General features: G+C 36.2%; 1 protein-coding gene across 3 annotated transcripts in view; it reads left to right on the forward strand.

Annotated features, from left to right (window-relative positions):
* Positions 1 to 20,390, forward strand: part of LOC140164242 (P2X purinoceptor 4-like) — a 194,108-nt gene extending 173,718 nt beyond the window's left edge. For 2 of the 3 annotated variants that reach the window (XM_072187506.1, XM_072187507.1), the window contains exons 10-11: positions 16,512 to 16,625; positions 18,612 to 20,390. In XM_072187506.1, coding sequence (XP_072043607.1) covers positions 16,512 to 16,625; positions 18,612 to 18,740 — 243 coding nt within the window. In that variant the 3' untranslated portion in view covers positions 18,741 to 20,390. Of the gene's footprint in view, positions 1 to 16,511; positions 16,626 to 17,074; positions 17,186 to 18,611 lie in introns of all 3 variants that reach the window. The other variant, XM_072187508.1, reaches the window with a different exon arrangement.
* The last annotated feature ends 6,373 nt before the right edge of the window (positions 20,391 to 26,763 follow it).

A 26,763-nucleotide genomic window follows, 5' to 3' on the forward strand; every position in this document is an offset into this window, starting at 1 on the left:
TCACAGCAACGTGTGATGAAAAGGTGCCTAGCTGTTATGGCTGCGTATGGTCTTTCCACCCGTTATTAAGGATATTGACTGGTGTTGTTTGAGCACGGAATAATGGTCAATTTGGCACATTCTGTTTGATAACCAACTACATTCACAAGACGTGTACTCAGCTGTGAAAGAGATGGCTGTTTGCAATGTGGTGTCATTGTAAAGAGGAATAATGTAGCTATCCATTGATATGCAACACGATATGCACATGTCACAAATAATCCGAGATATAGATGCTTGAAAAAACTTTCCAAACTCGAGGAGTTTAGCACATTGATGTAATGAATAACATCATACCTACTTAAATTACTTAAATAATCCCTGCATAGGCTGCATTTAGGCAATTCATTAACTTTAATTTATTCAAACAAAATAATTTTACCCATCTTTGCATCAACATAAACAATCAATTATATTATATGATAGAATAAAAAATTCACAATCCCTGCTTTCAAAAAGGCATTACACCATGTTAATCTTTGCAAACAAAAGTATTTTTACCATTCCCTGCACCAACACAGACAGTGAAAACATTGATTTATACCCCATATCTTCGTTATTTTTCGTACGGTACTTTAATCTACAACAGGGAATGTAATCTACCAGTCTCTGAAACCACGTGCGGGTGATCATAATTAGAAGTAACGTATATCCCATCATCCGCATATTGCATTATGGTTGCATCTCATGATATCATAATCCATTTTAATGCCTATATATTTTAACTGTGATACATAATCCGTCATATTCATATCTGTGGTATAACATCTTCATTGCATGATGCTATATGGATGATTTATTATCAGATTATAAAGAACTTGAACAATAAGGCTCGTTTTTGTATTCAACCCAATAGAATACCAATGAATAAAAAGTATCTACCAGGCAAATCCAGGAATAAAATTGATACAATCAGGAATCTATCTCTGCTAGTGTTTTGAGTTGCTATTTGCTAATTTTCAAATGCAGGGTGTCCCAAGAATTCATTCACCGGGTGAATGAATTTGAACATTAGTCAGGAAATAGGCATCAGAATCAAAAATTTAAAAGGCAGTGTGTAGCTCATCTGATTTTGCATCTCATACGCTAAGCTAATTTTACTTGTAACGGCTGACTGATGAGCGATTACATAACGCATGCATCAATTCACTTCATTGCAAGTTTTAAAGAAAGATCATTCAACACAATGCGCACTTCTTTTCGTTCTTCTTAAACATCTGCTTCTTCCGAAACATTTTAATTAGGTTTTGTTCAAATTTGAAAATACTGCACGATATTAAAATGAAAGCTTGCATGTAAGATAATGCTTCGTACTTGTAAATATCTTTTTCATTAATGTTAATGTAATTATTGCTAAAAGAATTATTGCATAAATAATTCCAGCTGGCTAAAAAGCTAAAGTTTTGTCACACATTAATCAGTCTACCGGTTGCAATCAGTGTAGCGTCATGTCGTTTAGATAAAATAGCATATCATGCTGATTACTCGCACCTGTAAGATTAGTAGCTTTGAAAAAGCTTATTGTATTGATTGCAGATATACACAGGTTAAATGGTTTGATTCCGAAGTTTATTTCTCGACTTATGTCCAAATATATTCACCCAGTATTTTTTTACTGGGGCATTCTGTAAAGTATAAAGGAGATAAATAAAGGCAACATGATTAATGTACTATAACGATACCCTGTGTACCTACCATTTAAAACTGACAAAATTAGTAGTATTCCTTTACCTGGTGAAAAAGTATTTCAAGTAGATTGTGTGTTTGAAGTAAAAATCATTTTTAGTGCATTCATGTAATTATTTATTTATAAAGATGCCAATGAGTTCTGTTATATTCCTTGTATCACTAATAGCAAGCAGTGATACAAGGAATATATAAGGCTTACTGAATGCGATACTACGTGGAGCATTAAACAACTTCAGATTTTTTTCTTCATGATATCCGCATTTTTTTCAACAATGATATCCGTAATATTTTTAAACAAGCGAACGTTTGTAACTTTTCTAACAATTTTCTTTTTTAACAAAAAACGTTTTATTTTTGATCGTGACTTGAGTAATCCATTAATCAGTGGACTTCGGTTGTATATATAAATGCGCATATATAAATGCGCACGTGACCAGATGGCCAGTGCCATGTTCGTGTTACCTCACTGTCAATCACTGAAATTGCGACCACAGTTCCAGGTGGTGGCCGCATTGCATTCTCTAAATTCAGTAAATTTTCATCGTCAACCGTGTAATTGAATGGGATTATTTTGAAATTTTAAAACGCTTGAACTCTCACAAACACATAGGCCTATGTTGATAAACAATATAAATACAAGCTAAAACCGTTGGGGTTCGATAATGAACCCCACAAAATTAACCGACTATATTGGAAAATGCCATACGGCCGGGCGGTTTCACAAATTCTGACCTTAAAGCCAATCATGTCCCCTTTCATACTTTCATGCCGTTGCGACAAGAGGCATGACTTATCAGCCATTCACAAGTCTTGATTGTGTCTGTTTGTCTACAATGCGCGTGTGTCACGCCGCTCGGCGGCAAGCAGCATGATAGTATGAAACCAGCACTACGTCATAGATATGGCCAATTGGCACGCCCATTTAGCGCGGAAATTATGAAATATAAGTTTGTAAATCAGCTATATCTAACTTTTCCGTAGTTAATTTTTTTTTCCGTGATGGAAAACGTTAAAAAAGAGTTTATCTTTCAGGTCAAGTTATTTTACCCTTTGCAATCAATGCCACTATTTTGCAAAAGCAATTTTCCTTGCGACCTGTCATTTTCCTCTATACTTTTGCACGGGGAGTTTATGTACATCCGGGTACCTTGTATCGTTTAATACGGTATGGCGACTTGTAGATGTCACGTGCGCATTTATATATGCGCATTTATATATACAACCGAAGTCCACTGTTAATTCAGGCTTCAGTGTTTCTATATAATTGATGTTGTCATGTTATTACAACGAAAGAGGAATTGATATTCGCCTGTATCATAACACCATTTTAGGTGTATGACTGAATTATATCATTGCCCGGTGTAAACAAGACCTTTATCTGTTCACCCTATATAATCAGGCATGGCAACAAGAATGCTCTTTGATTCAATTTATCATAGAAAATTTATTTTTATCATCTTTTTAAAGTTACATACTTTACCTATATCTTATTTAATCTATACATGTCATATTTAATCAGATGAATCCGTTTTGCAGCCTGCTAAATATATATGCATCCTACCATTTTTTTGTATTTCATCCTTTATCATATTGAATTTGACTTTCTCTTTTTCTAAGCGACTGAAGTTACCCATATTTGGTTTCAATTTATTCATGTTATTGGTAAACGATTCTTATGGCTTTTGTAGAAAAAGTAGAAAAATATTTTGCAGTTTAGACAAAAACGAAGCAAGCTTTATGATAAGTAACTTTTTTGTAATATTATTTTTAATGAAAATGATATCTGCGCATTTTTTGTGATCTAACACTGCTTAAGAGGGAATAACAAAACTAACATCTGTATACTTTTGCGCATTATGTTTTGCTTACAAACTAAGGGTCCAAAAGTTCCAAGTCCGTTAAGACTTTTTTTGTTTAAAACAAATCCAACAGCGTTTTACCGAAGTAACCAACAAAATGTATATTATTGGTAGCCTATGTTTAGTTTTACACATCTGACTTAATTAACAATGTCACATTCCGTTGCATTTGGTAACCATGGTAACAATGGCTCATTACCTAAAAAAGTTGCACTTTGGTCCATTCAAAGGGAACGGCTCATTAGTATAAGTTTTATTAGTCCACAAAGGTTTAGGCACCACATCCAATTTGGTCCTATAGAACTATCAGTGCCCAGTTAGGTACCGATGACTCTTAACATCAATCCCTGGATAAGTTGTATCAAGCATAATAATTACTAGTTGCATAGTGTTATTATTTTTCATATAAATAAAAATAAAATAAAAAAGGTACGATAAAAAGTGCCATCGGTACTTCTTTGGGCACCGATAGCGCTATAAGACCAAAAAAGATGTTGTGCCTTACATGATCCATTCGGCTCTCATAAAATGTAATCTACAGCAGGTCAGGTCTACTGCATTGTTTTGGAGTTGAATGGGTCAATAGTCCTAAATGTCATTAATCCGAAAACCTAATAACTTAGTTATAACCCCTAATACTTACCCGAACCCTACCCTAAACTTCACCCTCACCTATAACCTAAGCCCTAATCATAACCCTAAACCCAACCTTTACCCTTAACATAAACCTGATTCTGATCCTAACTCTGACCCAAACCCTAGCCTAACCCTAACACTAACCATTACACTAATGCTAACCTGACCCTACCCTTAACCCTAACCTTATTCCTGACCTATAATGCCCTAAACCTTATCTTTAACCCTTTTTGGATTAATGACTGCGCTGTTTCCGTTGAATGGACCAACGTGCAACTTTTGTAAATTGGACAAGTTTTGTAAAACAAAATGAACTATCAATTGCCGGCACTTCTATATAATTTCATTTCTGAAATTCGTAAAAACTCTACAATTTGTTCAAGTCTTCGGAGTTGGAACTTGTGTACCCTTTATGTAAGCGCAGGTGTATGTATATAAATAATCCACATAATGGCTGGACACTGTTTGAGCGTCAAGAGCATTGTCTTCTAATCAAATGTTGCATTGTTGTTAAATTATTGCATTAAACAATTTGTACACGTCTTGTAAATAATGAAAAGAATGGCTTGCAACATTTGTCCGCGTAACATCAAAACTCATCGCATCTTTTTGGTGCCGTTATGTTATACTTGCAGACGCATCTATTACTACTAGTATTCCCGAAGGTGTGGCATGCCGGAAAAGGAAAAAGTTAAGAATCATCATTCTTCCGTTACTATGACAACTACTAGCTTGCTTGCATTGAGTGATCATGTAGAATTGTTCGTCATGAGCTCCTCAGTCGTTGAATTGCTTTATTCATGTCATTAACATTTGGATTTATTTGAATCATTCTTAGTTTCTTTTGCATGGATAGTGTTACCAGATTAACTTCCTTTTTTTTTTTGGTTTTTCTAATCGCCTGCTATTCATGATTTGCTTGCAATTTAATCTAGGAATTTGCATTTTGTGCCATTGCATGCAGAATTGAAAAACCAAATGAAACAATTTCTTAACAGCATTGTATAACATCACAAAACCTATGGAATATCTCGTAACCGGTGCTTTTAGTTCACATTCAATTTGTGGAAAATGGAGAAAGTATCGGATTTAAAGGAAGAGAGTATTAAAATCACAGACCACGATAACGCTTTAATCTAAAGCACTGTGTTAGCTGTAGTATTGTCCCTATTCCCTATTTCCCTTCAGGCGATTCGACGGATAATATTGAACAAAAAAACTGACTTTGCTTTCATTTAGTTAGCGAATATGGTAGGTAAGCTCGTGTGACGTACTCTATATAACAGGACCCTAGAAAGGGTTTTTGCTCACGGGAAACAGATTATTTGATTAATCGTTTTAAATGTAATAAAAACAACATAAATATTTTAAGGGCATCACTTGAAAAAACAGATTTGGAAGTGAGAGACAAACTGACCATTTGTAGTTCTACGAAGGGCGTATTGTGTGCCCTATTGGAAAATCAGACGCTAATTGTGGACTATCCATGTGCTCAAGGTGAAATGTACACCTACTCTTATAACTGTCTGGCCATTTTCCTGGGGGAACGGTAAATTGGAATGTGTGGATGTAGTAATATTATTTAAGGATGCAAATAAGTCTTTCAGCAACATTTTAGATTACTAATTCAAGATACGCATTGCACACACCACGTATTACACTTAATACACGAGAAAGAGAGAAAAGAGCATAGAAGGAAGGTAGAGTATAAGGACTAATATTTAACTTAGTTATATAACCTTTAATATCAGCGGTCTGCTGACACCAATGGGTTTTTTTACCGTACCGTAACTGGATGTTATCGCCCCTACGAAGGGGAAACATTATTTGTTTGGTAAATTGCTGCAGATACAGCTACTGATAAGCATTACACAGTCACCTACCTGGACAACCGATTCTTTTGTTCTGCAAGGCTCACTCAGTCATTTAATGAGGCAATACAAACGATCGAATTTGGTGTTGAAATGAGCTAAATTTTGAGTTGCACCTTTTCAATGTAAAATTAATTTTCTCGGCCAAATAAAAAGCAATAATTTTCATTTTTTCAGTAAATGTCAAGTCAAATTGTAGCGCTTGATACTGTATTTTTTTTCAAATCCTAGTGTTAAACTTAGGCGTGAAATTCAGTCATTTCGTGTAAGATTTTGATAGGCTTAAACTCTGCCCGCGAGCCTTTTTTTGGATCAACCTTTTAGCTTTTCAAAGTAATATAGTTCGCTAATGAAGGATTTTTCCCAACTTTCTAACGCACATCACCGTGAGCGATATATCATAGTTTTGTCAGAATTTCCGTTTTCATTTCACCACTTTTTACTCCCGCCTGCAAAATTTTTCAAAATCAACGCGTGAAGGCTGATACTAGCATTGCCATTGTGGATCGATATCCCTGGGTTTAATAGGAATACCGGCATGGGTACAGTGTTGCCAGAACTTCGGCAACGAAATTCCCAGGCCTAATAGCGCTCCAACTGATCACAGCGCGTAGCTGGGATTTTTTCCAAGGGGGGCAATTAAAGCCTGTATGGGCGGTGGCCCAAATCCACCAAATTTCCCTGCACTTGGGGGGGGGGGGAGAGGGGGCGGGGGCCCAAATAGACAATTTTTGCCAGGCTTATTGAATATAATCGTATGGTATTGCATATCGTATGGATTCTCCATCTCTCTGCCCCTCTTCTCCCTCTCTTCCCCTCTCTCTCTCCTCTCTTTTTTCCTCTTTCTCCCGCCTTTGTCCTCTTTTTCCTTGCACTAGGGGGCGGGGGCCCAAATAGGCAAATTTTGCCAGGGGCAATTGCCCCCTGCCCCCGGCAGCTAGTACGCCACTGACTGATCATGTTTACAGCACGATGAGGATCTTTCATCACGTGAGTGATTAAGTATTTGATTTGATCATCGGACCAATGTGTTGAAATTTGCTTCTCCTCAAAACAACTTTGCCCGACAATCTTACATGCAATTGGGCAATATTTTTAACAAAACTTTCTTTTACAAAACATAATATTACGCTGTATGTTTTATGATCCAGCAAACTGTTTGGAACACACTTCCAAATAACCTTCGTAACGCCCCCAGACTTTCGTTATTTAAACGCCAGCTTAAAACCAATCTTTATAAATTGATTGTTTTTATGTCTGTTTGTAAATTTCGTGCTTTACGCGCTTTGAGTTCCTCATCAGAGATTGTGCCTTATAAGAACCATTCATTATCATTGTTAACTTAAACAGGTTTTTGTTTTTTTAACAACAGCCTGTTCAAGCAATTATTTAATGAAGCAGCTAAAACAATACCAGGTTAAACATGGACGTTTATAAAAACCTATTAAATAACCTTAAGGGAAAAAACATTTGTGGCAACAATAAGCCTTGCATTGGAAGTCATGGTTAAAGTGTGTTGAGTACCACCCCTAAGTTTACCTACATACACCCCCACTACCCACCTCACACACCTCTGCACCCACCCCACCCCATAGGCCTACATGTACATGATGTTACATAATAATATATAGCATAGCTATACATTTAGGTATACGCCTACATGTCACAATAAAAACAAACCCGAACACAAGTCTGAAGGGTGTAATGAAAATGGCAACCCGCGATGGGGGGCGGGGGGGGGGGTAGGTCATATAAAATTCACCTGGAGATAGGAGGGACAGAAGATTAAAATCCCGTATATATAATAACACGCTAATTTTTCTAGGTTTGGACCGTGGATTTTCCCATGGACCTCAAGCGTGCGTCTCTTTTAAGAGAAAATACGGACTAACCTAGGTAAACATACAAACAGACAGACAAAATGGTTTTCATAATCATGGAATCCATATAAATTGAAATTGCAGGCTATCACGGGAGCAAATTTTAAAATTCTCCTCATTTACCAGAAAACCCAATTGGGGATTTGGGCTACTAAATCGCTGGTCGGGCAATATTTGCTTTTCAATGGAAAATTGCCCTGGATGACAACAATGAAAACATCGACTATTTCTGCTGGTTGCTCACGAGATAAAAGTACTGAGTTTGACATTTTCGGAGCACGAAGGAAAAAGGTAAAATAAAAACGGAAATTCTGACAAAATTATAATATATAGACCCACACGATGTGCGTTACAGAGGTGGGAAATATCTTTCTTTAGCAAACTATATTAGTTTGATACGCTAAAAAACCAAAAAATATCACACTAAAAGACACAATTTGATGCTTAATTTTAATACCAGGATTTTTAAAAAAAATATATATCCAAGCACCAAGCTTTTAACTGACATTACTGAAGAAAAAAAAATATTGCTTTATATTTGACCGAGAAAATTAATTTCATAGCAAAAGGTGTATCTCTGAATTGTGCTGATTTTAACATGTATCGATCGACTTTTAGCGCGACTAAGCATTTCTAAAGAATCGGTTGTCCAGGTAGGTGACTGTACAGACCGTAAAGAGTAAAGATCGTATCGTTCAGTACATAACAGGACAATAACTATCGTCACGGTGGTCGCTTGTTAAGTGGAGCCCAATAATCTCCCTTGCTACCCTTCCCTCCCGATAAACATGCTATCGGTGTCAGCGGGCCACCAAAAGTGTTAGAGGACTAAACTGAATGCTATCCCTCACAAAATGTATCACATCAAATCAATAACTTCAGGTACAGCTTAGTCGTTTGTTGCTATCACACACATTAAACAATACAATTGTGATTACGTAGGTCTGTTATGTTAATAATTATATGAAGATGATTCTGTCACAGTTAACACATTATAATCAAAGTCACATTTTACATATTTTACATTTTTACATTTTATTCTTCTTTTGTAGCATTTGCACAAAATGCTGAAGAAAAAAAGTTATGGCGAAAGTTTATATATTTTCCTCGGTGCAGAAAAAAAAGAAAATCAATTTCATGTCTTCAATTTTAGTTTCAGCAAATATGGCTGTTTAAAATCCATTGTAGAGCCGCTGGGTCCATTTATTACGCCACGATATCATCAATGTGGCTAATTTCCTTATGTTTGGAAGAAACCAATTCTTGATAGCAAATAAACTAACATAACTACAAAATAGTATCAAAGTCAAACCGAAATAGTTAATGTTTGTTACGGTTTTATTTTCATGGTCAAAGTTACTCAAAGTCAAATGTCATGTTTTTCTGTGTAAAACTAAGCTTTGAGCGAAGAGGCTTAAGGAATATTGTATTTACCAGACAAAAACATATCAATATTTTAAAATTTACGTGCATTTATGAGTGAAAATATAATGACGATACTGAGTGTGACAATCACAAGGGGAAACGCAATGTATCAGTTTCTATGGCAAACACTTGAAGTACAAAATCTTGAAAGTCAAACAAACAACTTTGGTACTTGCACCATATAAGAATAGTAGTATAAGATGACCAAATGAGATGAGAATGAAAGATTAAATCAGTGATATAAATTCTACAGGGTGTATCAAAATGATTGGTACCGGGCTATGTGACATTTTCAAAAATATATCAAAAATATAAAATTGCTAATTAATATAGTTTTTGTACTATAAATAGAAAGCGGCATATGTTAACTTATTGATCCAATAATCTGAAGATGATTGGTTGATGCATCTGGGAGCTATTGTCATTTAAACGAAGATCGACGTAATCATGGTTTTACTTACACAACACAAGATGAATAGGTTCACTGCTTGAACTATTTATTGCATACATGCTCTTCAATATCTCACCTCAGTCTACATAACAAAACAATGCTTTACACATGCTTTTAGAAAGATAGTTCCTGAAGTCCCTGCCTTACGACTCTGGCAGTATGAGGTGAAGCCCTATCTTGAATGAACTTAACACCTGGGATGAATCCGTTCTGTAACTGCCCATATCAAATTGTGACACATTGCAAGTTATAGCATGTTTGCATGAGATACTCCTTGCGCTTGAAAACTGTCTTCAAAATCTTCTCTGCATTTCTCCAAGGCTTCGTGTCAACCAGCGATTCTTTACTATGGATGCACGCTAAAGTGTGGAATACTGTTGAATACTTTTACCAGGTCTAACCTAACCTACACTGTGTACAGTCTATAGCCATTCTGCCACACCATCTACTTAGTAATCTCAATACTATAATTTAAATTACCGCCCTGGAAGGTGTTGATTCACAAACTTATTTCACCCCACCTAAATTATTAAAGTCCATAATATTACTGTCAACCAATAAATATTGATTAGAACATTTATATAATATGAATGAAGAAATAGGCAAGGAAAAATTAAACATTTCCATGATTTTCAACATATCATTCTCACAAGGTATTTGTAGTAAAATAGAGCTTTGAAAATGGTGCGCTACTGATCTCTAAATTCTTAGAGAAGATAAAACTACTATAATTACAAATATGTAAACAATTTACCCCAAACTGGTACAAAAAATAGTTTTAAAAATCGGTAAAAAATGAAAAGTCATCGGTACCAATCATTTTGATACACCCTGTATGTACACTGCCATAAAATGGGCAAATATTATCCAACGTTGGGTCTAAATTAATAGGTAACAGTTGTTAAAATTATTGGGCAAATTTTAACCAAAATTGGTTGAATGTTGCCCAATAATGTTGACTGATGAAGTTAGACCCAACGTTGGGAAATGCCAATTGAACAGTATAGGATATTATTGTTAAATACTATATTGATCTGAAACTGTATTTCCGCTGTAAAAGGAATTTTTAAAAATCCTATGGTAGCCGAATGGCTAAACCTTGCCTCTAGCCTGCTCACAGAAACCGGTTTTAAATTACCTGTAGGACTGTGATTATAAGCGTACTAACTAAGCCTTCTTTTACTAATGATTCAATCTTATACATGTAAGTTGTAACTTCTTTTTAGATCTAACATCAGAGGTGAATCAACTAACTATGCACTTGTTTTGCATTTTGTTGTTTGTTTGTTTGTTTGCCTGTTTAGTTTATGTTTTTGATCATCGATGCTTTGATGAAAGTGTGGTTTGACCGTGTACTAATTTACCGCCTTTTTGCTTCTATATTAAGAAAGGCATGAGGAATCCGCTAATGCAAACTGGCTGCGGGCTGTTCTTTTATGCACGACGTAAATGCACATCAAGTGGTTCTAACACATAACTTTCGATCCCCTCTGCAACTAGTGTATTTAAAACAGCCAATAAAGCATCACAGCGGACATCCGTTACACTCTAAAAACTGAACGCCATTATACCCACGTAAGACATTTACCCAACATGTATAAAAAGAAGCAAATCTTCAATCTTTAAAAGACAATAGAGATTGTGGTGTTCCGTTTTTACACAAGTTGTGTAACTTTTGCAGTAGTAGTAAATTGTAAATTAGAAATAACTTTTTAGGATGTATTTCATTGATAAATTGATCACTATTGATTAATGTGTTTTAGATAATGTTTGTGAAGTCAGATCAAGTAGTAGTTGAATGTTTTGTTGTATTTGTGTCAGTACTAACAATAATGGGTAATCAAGGTAGTTTGATACTCCATTGAGTAAGGCGGTGTTAGATCAAAGGTTGCTTTTAAAATAAATGCCCATGATTGTCCCACAATAAGCCGAGTCATTTGGGTGTGTGATCTGCCGTTTTAGTGCATCGGGTACACGCGGTAAAACAAAGGCAGTCGTAAGGAAAGGGATAATGTGTGACTGATATGCAGGGTTCTGAGTAAGAACATTCAACAACATTCTTGTAGTTGACGACTGTTGCACCTTTTTGCATTTGCCATTTTGCCAACCTATTTGGTTCCTGTTATTAATTTGATTAGAATATACAAACAGGTACCAACATACCCAGCAAACATGCAAGTATTCTAGTTCATGTGATTTTTGAAAATAACCAATGGAATCCCCGTGAAAATAAAGTGTAAGTTATGTCAAATTTGAAATCGAGTCGTTCGCACATCAGTGATTGATCGTTGAAAAGTTGAAACGCCTGACATTTAAATCTCGACAGCCATGATGAATCCTTAAAAAGGCAAGCTTTTGAAGCAATAATTAGATAAACAGGTCATGTTATCGCAACGTATGTGACTTTTTCTAATTGAAAGTTGGCGGTGTGTGATAGATTGATTGCCGCTTCATTCTGTAAGCATTACTCTCACGATTAGGCGGCCATTCCTGTCAAAATACCCTCAATAGATCCACCGGTAAATTATGATATGTATGAGAAGACACGATTTCAAGTTAAAATTGGGTCTCTCTGAACAGAGTTTTTAAAGGAGGGTTACACAAATAATGTTCAACGTAAACTACAAAGAGTTTCTTGCAGCTACGGGCTGCACATTAATGAACTGCTGCGAGGGAGGGCAATTTATTTCCCGAATTGCGTGTAAATGTTTTCTTGCGTAGGAAAATAATGGTGGTGAGCCCATTTCCCAAACCTGTAAAGATTGTATTTAGGTGATGCGAATGTATAGTAAGCAGAACAGTTTTGCATATTTGATTGATTGATACCATTTTGTATAGGGCATTTTATTGCATGATATTAAAACGTGCCAAGAATATCCTCCCCTTTCCCTGCCATTTTTGACTTGATAATAATAATATGTGTCCCTCCTTTGGACTTACCTAAACTTGCTTTCCTTGCCCCCTGATTGTCACAAATTTCTTGCCTATCCTCATCCCTCCCGCCTTCCTCTGGGATACAAAATCAGTGTAGACCCGCAAAATATTGTTACCCATGCACAAAATACAAAATACTTGAAAGTGATTGATATAATAATAATCAAACAGTTTTCAAGTACTCTTAGACCAAATAGAGTGCCTTTTTAAGACGTGGAAATTCAAACTTTTGTCGTAAAATGCTTTTATAGCAAAGAACTGTAATGTCTTTAAAAAGTAAAGCAACTGTTGCATTTAGTCTATATTTAATTCTTTTAAGGCGGTTTATGGACGCCCAAAACTTTCTTTTTATATAACATATTATTGGCCTTTACTCAAAAAACACCTCAAAAACCACAAGACCTGTGGAAATATAAAGACGATTACTGGTTTCCTTGACAAATTTCCTGTATTGAATATCTTAGTTTAATGACTAAAACCAATATGGCTCCTGCCATTCCATTCGCTTTAGGTGAAATTTCAATATCTTCGGATTAGGTACCGACCGAGTGAATATCAATCCTTTACATTCGTTTACATTCAGAAAACGACCAAAGACATACAAACAATGCACACTTCTATAAAGGTACTATAGTTTATCGTGCTAAGCCTATAGTATCGCACAAGTATAGACAACATAAATATCACAGAGACTGTTTTATGCAAGAAACACTCATAAAATGCATGATTTATCCAATAGTGTTTATTTAATCCAGGCCGGCAAGGGTTCATTGTACATGTGAGCGCTATGCAAACTGTTGTTATTTCCCGCAGTCCAGTTTAGGCTAGGTTATTCACATAATATAACACCGGCGATTGAATTCAAATTACATTAGAATTCTACAAGTACAATGACATTTGAAAAAAATGAGTTTAAGCAAATATTTCTTCTGTACTAATCGTATGGAGTGAGAGATGGACGAAATAATTTATCGGAGATTTCTTGGACTATTAGAGTTAGATTCCCATGCCAGATGCGACAAAAATAATCATAAATCCCTAAAAGGTGTCAAAATCTCCGTATACCATCAATTTCTGTACCAAATCTTCCGTCAGCCAGCCTATGATAATCCACGTGAACCCAACAGATGAGTGACTGCACACGAGAGCATCAATCCACCTCAATCCACATTAATGTGATCTCTTGGGATACGCATCCATAATAATAAGCGTTTACACCAAGACCCTCAGATCCGCATCGGCGAAAATGATCGCGTAGTGAAAATGATCGGGAATTGTTGTTTGATGTAATCATTTATTAATTCGTCGGCTGTATTCCATAGTGGCGTATAGTGATTTTTGGTCATTTTTTTTTATTTTGGCACATATGTTTTTAATGATGTTCTCTTTCATTTTTTCTAAGTCTCATCAGTCATAATTAGCTAACTAATTAGTAATTAATTAATTAAATGTGGCATATAGTTACAAAGTGACATTTTTGTATTCCATAGTGGCGTATCGACCATACGCCACTTTTTATACACATTTTATAATTATGAAATATCGGCAAAAATGAAAAACATCGTATGTCATAGTGGCGTACACGTATCGGACCTATACGCCACTATGGAATACGACGAAAAGTAACGCCATAGGGATTACACGGCGACCGAGGTGGCGTACGGTTAACGTTAGGTTAGGGTATTGCGTTTTGTTTGTTTTCCATAGTGACGTATAGTTTTATTTTCAGTTTGCCAGCAATAGTATGTATTTATTTCTTTTGAAAAATATATAACAATAAAATCTATTTAGTTTACTACAGAAATTTCACATCATTTACAAAATATAATAAATGTCTGATTTACACAAATCGATTTTAAATTGGCATTTCTTCAAACCCGATTTTCTCTAAAAGTTGTCTATTCGCGGCGCCCCACTATACGCCACTATGGAATACGGACGACGAATTTTTCTAACAAAACATCATAAAATTTTCAATTTTTGACCTGGATAATACCAACAGCTATCACACTAATATTCACATATTTTTAGCCATTTTTAACATAGATTTTCGTATCTATATCAAATTATTCCTCTTTTACTGCTTTTTTAAAATTTTTATATAAACTGTACATTTGTGTGAAAATTGAGGGCGCTATTTACATACACATTAAATTTAAATAAATTAGCCAATTAGTATGAATTATTCCTCACATTTCCTGATAAAAAAAATTTGAGAAAATTTCCTTCCTGTTTGTTAGTCTTTTTTCTGATATTCTAATACCATTATACAAGTGGCTATGCAAAGAAGATTTAAGATAAATAGCGCCATCGTTATTCGGCTTTTCTTAAAGATTACGTAGTTTTACATGCCATCAAACAAGCGTGGGAAATGATGGTATTTCGTGTAGTGCGTTACAGTGCGTGTGCATGTAGGGCGCTCATGACGCGATGTCGTGTTCGTGTTTGGTGCTCATATCGCCATGACGTCAGCGTGCACTGCCGCGCACAAGAGAAGATCACATTATTCCTCACCTCAGGAGTGCACAGGATCTAGGAGTGTGGATCCCGTGTCCCGTGTAGTGTCGCCCCGATACCGCTCGCAGAAGACTCCTTCCGCCAAACGTCGCGAGCTGCAATAAAATGACAATCCTAGTATTGGTGAAAATGAAACCTTTGCATGAACCAAAGTCAATAGTGTTTTTGTTTTCAACCACTACCAATTGATTTGTTTGTATGGGGTGCATGTTAATAGAAGAAAATTTAGTTTGCTAAATAATTGACAACGCATAGGGACGTAGTATCAGTATGTTAGGGCGTGGCCCGGTGGTTCTAGCATTTGGTGAATGATGTCTTGGGTTCAATTCACGGCGGTGCCAACTTGATAGAGTAGTGACTGGGAAAAATGTCTGAATTTCTTTGGAAGCATTTGTTGATTAAATACTCACTTCTGCTCTGCTTTCCTTTAGAATTGGGTAAATGAACCATGAAAGTACTGTGTCCTTTGTCCGTGTATAGAGAGTCAATTTTATACAATGTAGAGCACAGTCAGTTTCGAAAAGAGTAGGAAAAACCTGACTCTCCTAAACCGTCCCGATTACATCCAAAAGAGGGCCCATATCGAATAAAATATACAATGTTACTGTGTAGAAAGTTATAGATTTGCCATATAGAAACATATTTTGTATCACGATGTGTTTGTCATGATGACATTCATTCATGTGGAGGATGACTTAAAACTTTCCGAAACGTTCCGTTGCTACAATCATGACAATGCACAATGAGATATTGTTAACGTAGAGGTTTCCATCAACATTGTTGTGCTATAGAGAGACAAATGCTCCTTAAACTTAGCTTAACAGTGCTGTGCTATAGAGAGACAAATGCCCCTTAAACTTAGCTAATTGTGGATATGTTGCTCAATGTTCTTTCAGCGCTAAGCTCTTGCAGGGGCGCGTCTCTGAAGTTTTGAAGATATAATAAGCCAGCTTATAAATGTCTGCTTGTGCACGCTGTATGTTATGCGTCCACTTTTGGCCTAAAATATCCGGGAAATGGTGTGTTATTTTTAGTTACTAAAATATAATCATTATTAAAAAGATGAAATGTTAATATTGTACATAATTCACACGTAGAAGTTTAGAATAATGTGTTTAAGATCGATTTAGTATCCTGTAAAAGGAAAGATTTTGGGGTATGCTATAACATTGTGTGTTTTCTTCTTTTTATTTTCTCTGCTTTATTTCAGGCGACTGTTATGTGCGACATAGTAGTACTATATCTTCTCAAAAGACGGCAATATTACAAGGATTGCAAATACCAAAGTGTAGTTCCGACAACGACGGAGCAGGAGGGTTACGAGGTACAACTATTTCCTCCAGTAATGGCAATTATTTATTTTACAAATCGTCCTCCAGTAATATCAATATTTTTGAGACTATTCTCTAGTAACGTCAATCATTTACAACGTGTCCTCTAGCAACTTGTTCACTCTCTCAAAAGTCTTTGTAATATAACTCTATACAGAACAAAGTCAACCTACAACAGGGCTTGTCCCGATTATGTCAGAATTTGGGGTGTGAGAGGGACAGGGATGGGATTATTTATATGCACATTGTGATTGGCGTGTGTGGTATATACCGTGGAGAGCTTTAGAAATTTGATAATGGCAAAAGAAACTTTAGCGTAGGTGTATACTAACTAACTTGCTAATAAACAAAAGTTATAAGTAGCTTTGTATTATTTTCGAAAGTAATCGCATTTTTTTATCAAACAATCTGATTTGTGCGCGCAAATTATTATCCGTTTCAGCCGACTTGTCAGTTCCAAAACGGCCGGTGGGGGATGCCATCGCCTGTAAAGCTGTGCCAATACAAGCCTGTGAAAACCATAGAAGTTCAGGACTAAATATCATTTGTACAGGTAAAAAATAGCAACTTCCGTACTATTCATTTAATGCACAAGTCAAAATAGCAAAATGCGTACTACCCATTCAAGGCACGGCTAACAAATAGCAAATCCATAGGCTAAGTACATATTCAAGGCACAGGTACTAATTAGCAAATTCCGTACCACCCATTCATTGCACTGCACAGGCCAAGGATGAATAGAAAACTTTTGTAAGACTTATTCAATGCAGTTCAAAATAGCAAAGTCCGTAATACCCATTCAGTGCACAAGTACAAATACGTACTACCCATTCAATGCACAAGTAAAACAGCAAATTTCATGCTACCCATTCAATCCACAGGTATAAGTAGCAAATCCCTGACTACCCATCGTAATGCACATGTATAAATAGCATATTCTGTATTGTACTACAATATCAAGCTCACAGCTATCTAAAAATTTGCTGAAATGCATGTTGTTTTGACAAATTCGCTGGGACGGATAACATTTGCCAGCAAGGATATGCGATAAATTGAAATAATAACAATCTGCCATCTCGTGAATATACTTTGCCTTTCCGGGTTTTTTTAAACGGTCCCAATTAGTTTAATCCCTCCGAGACTAAAAACATTGTAATATAGCTAAGACTTTTAAAGCATAACAAATTTCATTTAATTATAGCATCAAAAACAAATAATTTTCTTTAAAGCTGTCTATAATCCATCTATATCTATGTTTATATTCGTGTGTATGTGGGTTGATTGGTGGGGGATGTGTTTCTGTTTCTGGTGTTCGTCATTACGAGCATTATTTTGTAAGGAAGTCCTATATCAAAGAGCATCGTTATTACATTTGTTTTACATCATTTGCATCAACATTTAATATCAGTAACAGACTGATGTGCACATTTTTGTATGAGTTGTGTCTGCGGGAAACGTGGATGTGTACTTGCTTCTGTGTCGTGCGTTATGACAATCATTGTCTTTGTCCCGTTATTTCCAATTGATCATAAGACAATAATTTGAAGTAAGAAAACTTTTAAAGAGAGTCCCCGGCAATCATAACATTATGCCTTATATGTTGGAAAACATGATACACATGGGTTTTATTTAAAACGAATAAAAACAGTCGGCACTCAACACGCGATATTCAAATTTCCCGCGCCGAAATTGTCTAAGTGCAATGACGTAATGGTTATTTGTGCTCAATTGTCATCAGCCTTCATTGTATATACATGTAAATACAGGGACGCGCCAATGTCGGCGCCCGTGAATTTTGAATATCGCGTGTTGATAGACGAATGTTTTTATTCGTTTTTATGGTCACTATGAGTTTGTTTTAAATAAAACCACGTGATTCATGCTTGATAATTATTTATCTAACATATAAGATACAGTGTGTGTTGTGATTTGCCGGACACTTCCTTTAACAAATACCTTTCTAAATCTTTTCTTTCCAGATTCCGGCGATCCGGACATACTCGAAAGCTGACGGGAATAACGCTATATTTCCAATCCGACGGACTTCCCTCGAAACAAACGCTGTAACTACAGACCCTATCAAAAGTAGAAATAACTTGAACAGTTGAACTTTGAACTCACACAACAGTTGCTACCACCAAACAATGAGGATCTTTTTTAATAGACCTAAAACAATTATTGTTTGGGAAAAAAAACAAAACAATCACGAGTGACGTGCTTTTATATTGTTATAAATGTCACATTTGTGAACAAAATCATCATGTTTGATATAAAAATGTTATTATGATTATACAAATGTAAAGATGTATATTGGAGAAGATTATAAACATATGTGAAGATATTTGAATTCCATGTAATTGTTTATGAACTACTACAAAAAGTAGAAAGACGGTCTTTCTGCTTCCAACAGGTTTTTTGATAACAATGTTAGATCGCCGTATCCTCTGTTTTCACCGACCATATAGACCAGCTGTAGCTACATAAAACTTCTTCGTTGTACTACAGCCAATGGATTTCTGTTAACACTATGGATCTTACTGTTTTTCGCGCCAACTTTTGCAATATTTTACTTGATTAAACTTCGTGTGCTTTGACAACTTTACAAGGGTGACACGAACGACGATGTAAAACTGTATGTACATCTTGGAGATTATATGACAATGAATATGTGTGTGTTTTTAATATTGGATACATTTAAGCTGTGATACAGTTAGCAGACGACAAGACTTACATATTTCATAACTGGGTAACCATGGTAACAAACAATGTCTACAACATTGACATTGATGTCAGACATGGACCGCGTGGTTCACTAATTTCATTACTGGGTAACAAACAATGTCTACAGCATTGACAATGATGTCAGACACGGACCTTGTGGATCACTAATTAACAAAGGAGACATTGCTTCTACTTCAAAAGTATCTTGCGAAAGTTTTGCGATTCAGGAAAATATTAATATTTTACGTGATAAGCTGATAAGTAAGACAGTAGAGGCCATTCTGTATGGGGCAAATTGTAGAATACCAACAAATGGGCGCTAAATACGCAAACTTTGCCATTCCATCTGAACTGCGGAAAAACCTGTCTTGCACACAAAGCGCAACATTGCTGTTGGACTTATTAAGTGGACTTTTAACAAATTAGTGCAAAAAAGGTTATATCTTAGATACAGCAGAAACAAAAACAGCATCACACAGAGACGAGAACACATAGTGAGATTTTTTGGATACGTAATGTGCATGACTACTTCGCTACGATAACAGTGTATGTCGTATTTATCACATGAATGCTAATCGGCCCCTGTATGGAAACCTTTACCTTCAACGATAAATTTCAACTCTACATCGGGATCTACATACACTGTGAGCAATAGCAGAGGGAAAATGCGTAACACTTGGAATTCAGCTTTTGAGATGAATTTGATATCAAATTTCGATTAAAGGGATTTTTCAGAGATCCGTCATTCCCAAACTGTACGTGTAATATATTTGCACTTATAGAATATTTACTGAACAGATATAGAACAATGAATAACCGAAACACCTAACTAAAAAATTGTGCCCGAGCAAACGGAATTCCATGCAAATCTCTCAGATTTATCAACTGTTTTTATTTAACTTCGGAAACTTTTTCAGATTTCTTGGACCCTGAAGCGTCGACGAGTCTCTGAAAGTCCCTTCGATGACCAACAACGCGCCACTGAATGATTTTGTGCCTTCCGATAGAGATTTGTTAAAAATAGGGATCAGCATCGTGAATGATGGTATATCTTTCTTTGCTTTTAGCCTGACAATAATTGTAATAAAAGTTGGCCTACAGGGACAGGACTAACAAACATGTTCAACCATAATCTGAGACAGAATTAAAAAGACTTGTTTGTGTCCGACGTCACTGTCAACCAATTTCACCACGACCCTTGATTGGTTATAATTGAAAGACCGAATTAAAAAGACTAGTTTGCGTCTGACGTCAGGGCAAAGGCACGGCGCGATTGGTTGCTGACCTGCGCGGTATGGCATTTTTGGTCTGTTTGACAGGACGTCATACGCAAACTAGTCTTTTGAATTCGGTCTTCAATTATAGTAGCGTGTAACAGTAGGGTTGATACATATGGTGCTTTCATAAGAGAAAAGGAATCGCATAAAATGGCGGACAATTGTGGTACTTTTACAAGGCAAAAGGCATCTTTTCATATACAGCTACAATGATTTCCAGAAAGAAATTGTGTGTCTAAAAATAGATAAACGTAGGGCTAGCCACGGACGCACGAGATATTGTGCGCTGAACACTCCTACCTTTAACTTGTTTTAATGCAGCACTTGCATAAGAATTACCAGATTACATGGTTGACTGTTCTAGCTTGAAGAGTCCACTGCTTGTTTCCTTAAACTGCATTGGAATTAGCTCAGTCGAGTTGAACGCAACTTTTTCTGAAGCAAATTATATGGACTGCTCTTATCTAATTCAACAATGGTGGCGCTGAAAAGGGCCGTTCACATTTGTTTCCCATTTGCCTATGCTAAAGAATATCTCTAAATAGAGATATAATTTACTTAAATGTAAGAAACCTTGCCTAATATTTGCGTATCTTAAGGATGTTATTATTTGGATGCATTATTTTTACGAAATGGAAGATGATGAGTTGTCTGTGTGTCGTGTTTAAATGTGGGTAAGTGAAATAGTGTAGAAAGGTGGACATGTGTTTTGCCTTTAACTTAATAACTTGTGTACAAGAACGAAAACTGTCTTACAATGAGGTTGAAAGGGCTATAAAAGAAGTGTATTGTTTTCTCAAAATAGATTCACACTCAATAGTTAATATTCTTATATTTGTCTAAGACGATGTTCGCAAATCACATCGTGCAATTATTTGATTTATGGGAGAGAAAAACACAACCCACCGGGGAACATGTTTTGTATCCATACTTTATTTTACTTTGCTTTGTTTTGTTTTGTTTTTCTTTTCTTTTTTGTCACCAAAATTACATTTCAGTTCAGATGACACGGAGTAATGATAATAGGTTTTGTATTTTTCAAGCATCAGATGTCAAGACATAGCTTTTATCATTGTGGTAAAACTGGCAGCTTGGCGCCTATATAGCTGTTAACCTTTTTTAAGCTGGGAGTTTCACAAGTCCCGGAATGTGAGGCTGTAGTGCATTCTATGTGCGGACTGTAGATGGGATGAGTGACCATTCACGACTGACTCGGAATTAGAACTGCAAAGTCATGAGATCTAACTGACCGGCGAAGACGATTGTCAGTCTGGAGTTGGTCAGGAAGTAGCACAATATAACTCCGGCGCATTACTATAGTACATAGAAGTTGCACCAACTGGGCCAAAGGCTGAAGTTAGAGGGAGAAGGGTTCTTTCCCCGGAGATCTATGATGCGACTCTGGATTGTATCTAGCGTTTACAGTGATGTAGGAGTTGCTCCATGACATGTCGTGCTAGCATACTCCATCTTTGATCTGACCATGGTCTTGTAAATTATGGCTCTCTGAGTAGGCACCAGGTAGAGTGCAGAGGAGACCAGTGCATCTAAGCTGCTGTCTTTGTCATCTTGGTGATAAGAGGATTACAAAATAAATCCAAGAGTCCAAGAAGTCTCACACTATCTGCCTCTGAGAGCCCTGTACCAAAGAATTGGAGGCTAGGGTGGCTGCGGTTCCATGTTCTAAATTCCATGTAGAAGATCTCTAGTATATCTTGGTTGAGAGATGCAGCCTCCTCTCTAGAATCGATTAAGGTCGTCAGGATAACATTGTCAGAATACAAGAGAAAAGTATAATGTTAGCCTGAGAGATGATATCAATCAATGAATATTATAAAGATGTGGGATCAAGGATGAATCCTCGCGGAACACCTGCATTGACTTTTTTTTTATATCTAGCTTTAATTGCTGAAAAGGTATTACCAGTATTCATTTATATTTTTTCAGTTTATTTTGTTCTTTTTTTATAAATCTTGTTCTGATTGCACTTTGCTCGATTTTTATTTGTTTGCTTGCTTATTTGTTTGTTTGTTTGTTTGTTTATATTGACCACACGGGCATTGCTCCGTTTCGTATCTATTGTTTTTCCGTCATTAAAACCTTATACCATCTATTGACTACGCAAAATGTCCATAAATACGCTCATGCATGTCATATTATATTTCCATTCGATCCGATAACCTAAGAGTTTACTGGTACTATTTTAATTTAATGCAACACGATTCAATTACGCTAATTGGCTAAAACCTAATCGCCATTTGCTATCGACCAAGTATAAACATATGCACCTATATACTATTGCAATCTGGGGTGGTTTTTGAGTTTTGTCTTAGAATACTGAGGTAATCGTTATATCCAATTATGATAAACAACACGATTTGTCACTCGGTGAACTTTACAAGATTGAAACGTGAATAACATAAAATATGGATTTATAACGTGTGACCTTTCATCTACACGAATGCGCAGGACACTTTTGTGGAGCGCTCTTCAATGAGGTATAATACAACAACATTAAGAAACGAATTTGGAGAAAAAAAAAAAAAAATAAAATACTATGCTGAGCCACCAGCCTGGGTGGCTCACGCTCCAGTAATTTCAGATGATTGAGCTCAGTAATACATCAAAGAATGTCTTCCAATTCATGAAAACAAATAGATAATCAGCTTATCGGATTAAAAGCTTGAGGTATTTCAATTGCAAGGCCCATTACTTATACACCAACAACAACATAGGCCTACAAGTGTACATCAGGGACCGTGTATAAAGGGACTGGAAACGGGATTATTGATAGCTATTGTCAAGCTATTGTTATCAGATTATCTTTCTCGACCTTCGATTGTATGCGAGTTGCGCCGAGGGAAGAGGGAAGGTCTTGCCGCTCAGCGAGTGTTTGCAATTATCAGAAGGTTTTCTCCAAATTCATTCTCTAATGACAAGCAGAAATGAATGAAAAGACATTGTATTTGTCTTTAACGTGATGGTCAAGAAGCTTTATTTTGTCCTTGTATGTGACGACGACCGACGGATGACCCAAAGCGACATAGTAACAGTGACCTGATGTAAATATGAGACTATTTATCGTGATCAAATGACCTAATGGTGACCCTTGACCCTGACCCTCAAATAGGCTTAAACATTCAACGAAAATGATTGATCTAAAAAGCGTGAGGAAATAGATACGTACAGACTCATTCTACGTTAAAGTCGAATAAATTACATTTAGGACAATGACCTTTATATTGACACATTAACTGACCCCGTGTATTATTTTCATTATATATCTACTCAAGGTGGATCTCGAATTATTATTTTGAGATCGTTTTGAACACGACCCTGACATTCTAAATTACCTCGTGTGTTACTTTGTGCATACTTGACGTTGTTATTAGCAAAGTGTCAAGCCCGGGTGCTATCAGTATCGCGTATAACAATCGGGAGTACGTACATTGATAAATAGCAAGAACAAGAGCGGTCATAAGATCATCCCCTGTGCTACGCTTGCAGATGTTGTACCATTACACATATTGTGCGCCCTTGAAATGAGCATATCTTAAATGATGTTCCAGGTTACCAAACATTCGTTCATGTGAGACCTGAATGAGTGCTGTACGACGAGGATTGTCGTGTGAGGTGTTTCACATCAGTTGTTTTTAGAATTCGTGTTGATGTGGATTCAAAACTGGACAAAGGACAACCTACACTAAGCCAAAAAAGAAGCTGTTCCGTGTCAGTGCATTTTACTCTTGTGTCCTGTGTGTAATTTTTGTTCATGTACAGGCGAATAATTGGAACCCAGCCAAAGAAATCTGTTGCGCTGTGAATGTGGTCCAGGAAGGTGTTGCATGTCAGTGCATTTTGCTGTTGTGTCAGTTGGATAACTGTTTGGTTACTGACCATGCTGACCAGTGTTTAGAGTAGAGTATTGAAGTAATCCTGTGTGCAATTTTTGTTCATTTTATGGAGAGGATTTTAAGATATGACCTTGTGAAAAATTATAAGTTTCTTTTTTTTTTTGGCTTAGTGTAAATTCAGCTTAATGTCGTATTTGTTGGTGAGACGATTTATACGGACCTTTGACATGACCTATAAATGAACAAATTTGCTTATGACTCTGTTGCAAACTAAAAGTCTTATTGACATACAGCCACTTGTATTTGGAATCCGACCGACTTTCAGACGAAGTTTTTTCAAACTTAGACGTGAAGTATTCTTATTATAACACAGCATAACACAACAAATACACCCCAAACACCCCGACACACACAATACAACCAAACCTATCATGACACAAGTATCACGATACAACAAAACACTAAAAGCCCAGTCAAATCAAGAAAAATAAGGGGTTAACCCCACCACTAATTGCAATTAATCACCATCGATTTCAGAAATGATATAAATAATGCATTAAAAGTCCCCGAAAATCCCAGTAGTGGAACAGTGACTAATTTTCAAAAATCCAAATTGGACGTTTATCCAGGGGGGTGAAAAGTAAGTCAAATCATAAGGATTCAGGAAAAGTATTATTTGACCTGTCTTCGATAATACAGTTCTTGAGTTATAGGCAGAAAGGTCAAAGGTCAAATGTTGGGGTCCATAGGTGTCACAATTTGAATCCTTTTTCTGAATCCTTATGATGACGCGGAATACATTGGTATGGATTTGAACAAGAGTTTATCCACTTTGTTTATCCTGCATAAGCAGCCATTTTGAGTTGATGTAAATTAGGTACTGTTCCACTACTTAGATTTTCCAGGGATATTGATATATTTTTGTATGTGCTCTTGGGAGATGGACGCATGTGAAATGGTGTCTGTTGCAATTGAATACATGAATACAAAAGCCACCTAAGTCCATGCGAAGTTATTTTGAGAGAAAAACCCGTGTATCATTTTAATTCCTTCAGTTAGATTTACCTGGTCAATATGGTAAGCTTTACGTGTAAATGAGTGGATTAACCTGTATTAGGTATGACGATTAGCATTTCAGGGACTTCGTGGGGTTCAATTTAAATTTTGGACTTTTTTGAATCATATACAAAGACAACAATGTTAGAATGAGATTACCACTAGTAAGATAATACAAAATAAACCACACAGGTATGTATAATGTTGATAAGCATTCTGCCATGTAATATAAACCACACACTTTCCTTTATTAAACCCATTTTTTTTCAAAAGTCATTCTCTAGCAATGAATGTGTTACAAGTGGACTTTTATACATACTGGATTTCAATCAATGTGTTACAAGACTCAAATCATGGAATTGGGTGATTCTTTCATACATGCTATTTTTCACATGCCCAATAGACACAGAGAATGAATTTGAGTTGTTCTGTCATACATATGACAGGCCTATGTATAGCAACAATTTCCCATGCTTAACTCAATTTGGCCAAAGTATGGACTTTTGTATTCATATATTCAATTAGTGGTAGGTGGTTTCATAATTTGACTGGGCTATAACTACACAGCGAAATACAACATATCACAACATAATGCATCAGTACACAACACAATATAACACAGTTCAACACGACACAAGATATCACTACACAGCACAACACATCAAAATATAACACACCACAACACAACAGAATACAATATAACAAAAGAAGCATGCATCATAAGGGACCGTCCGTTCACAAACACTTGTTAGGTGGGCCTGATGTACAATGGGGGGGCTTTAAAAGTTTTGAACCTCCTAAGGGTGGCCCTGAAAAATTGACCACAAATTTTCACGGGAAAATTGAGTTTATATGCTTTTCTATGGAGTTGACCCATAATTTTTATGTCAAAAAAAAAAAATTTGAGATGAAATTTATTTGCATTAGACCCCCCCTAACAAGTGTTTGTGAACGGTCCCTAATACAACTTACCCCAACAGAATTATGTCAAATCGCATCACACTTGTATTGTAAGTTTTCACCGGTTTCTCCGGTTTCTTTCTGCATCTGACATTGTTCCCTGAGTATATTGATTTGCTTTGTCTCCCGTGTTGAATATAAATAAAGATATTGAAAATGGTAGAGATGGCAAACCGACGGCGCCAAGCACCCAACCCAAATAAGATTATGGCGCACCACTACCACAATAAAATATAACATAACATTACACTTTACATTATAAC

This window comes from Amphiura filiformis, chromosome 11 (genome assembly GCF_039555335.1).
Source record: "Amphiura filiformis chromosome 11, Afil_fr2py, whole genome shotgun sequence".
NCBI lineage: Eukaryota > Metazoa > Echinodermata > Ophiuroidea > Amphilepidida > Amphiuridae > Amphiura > Amphiura filiformis.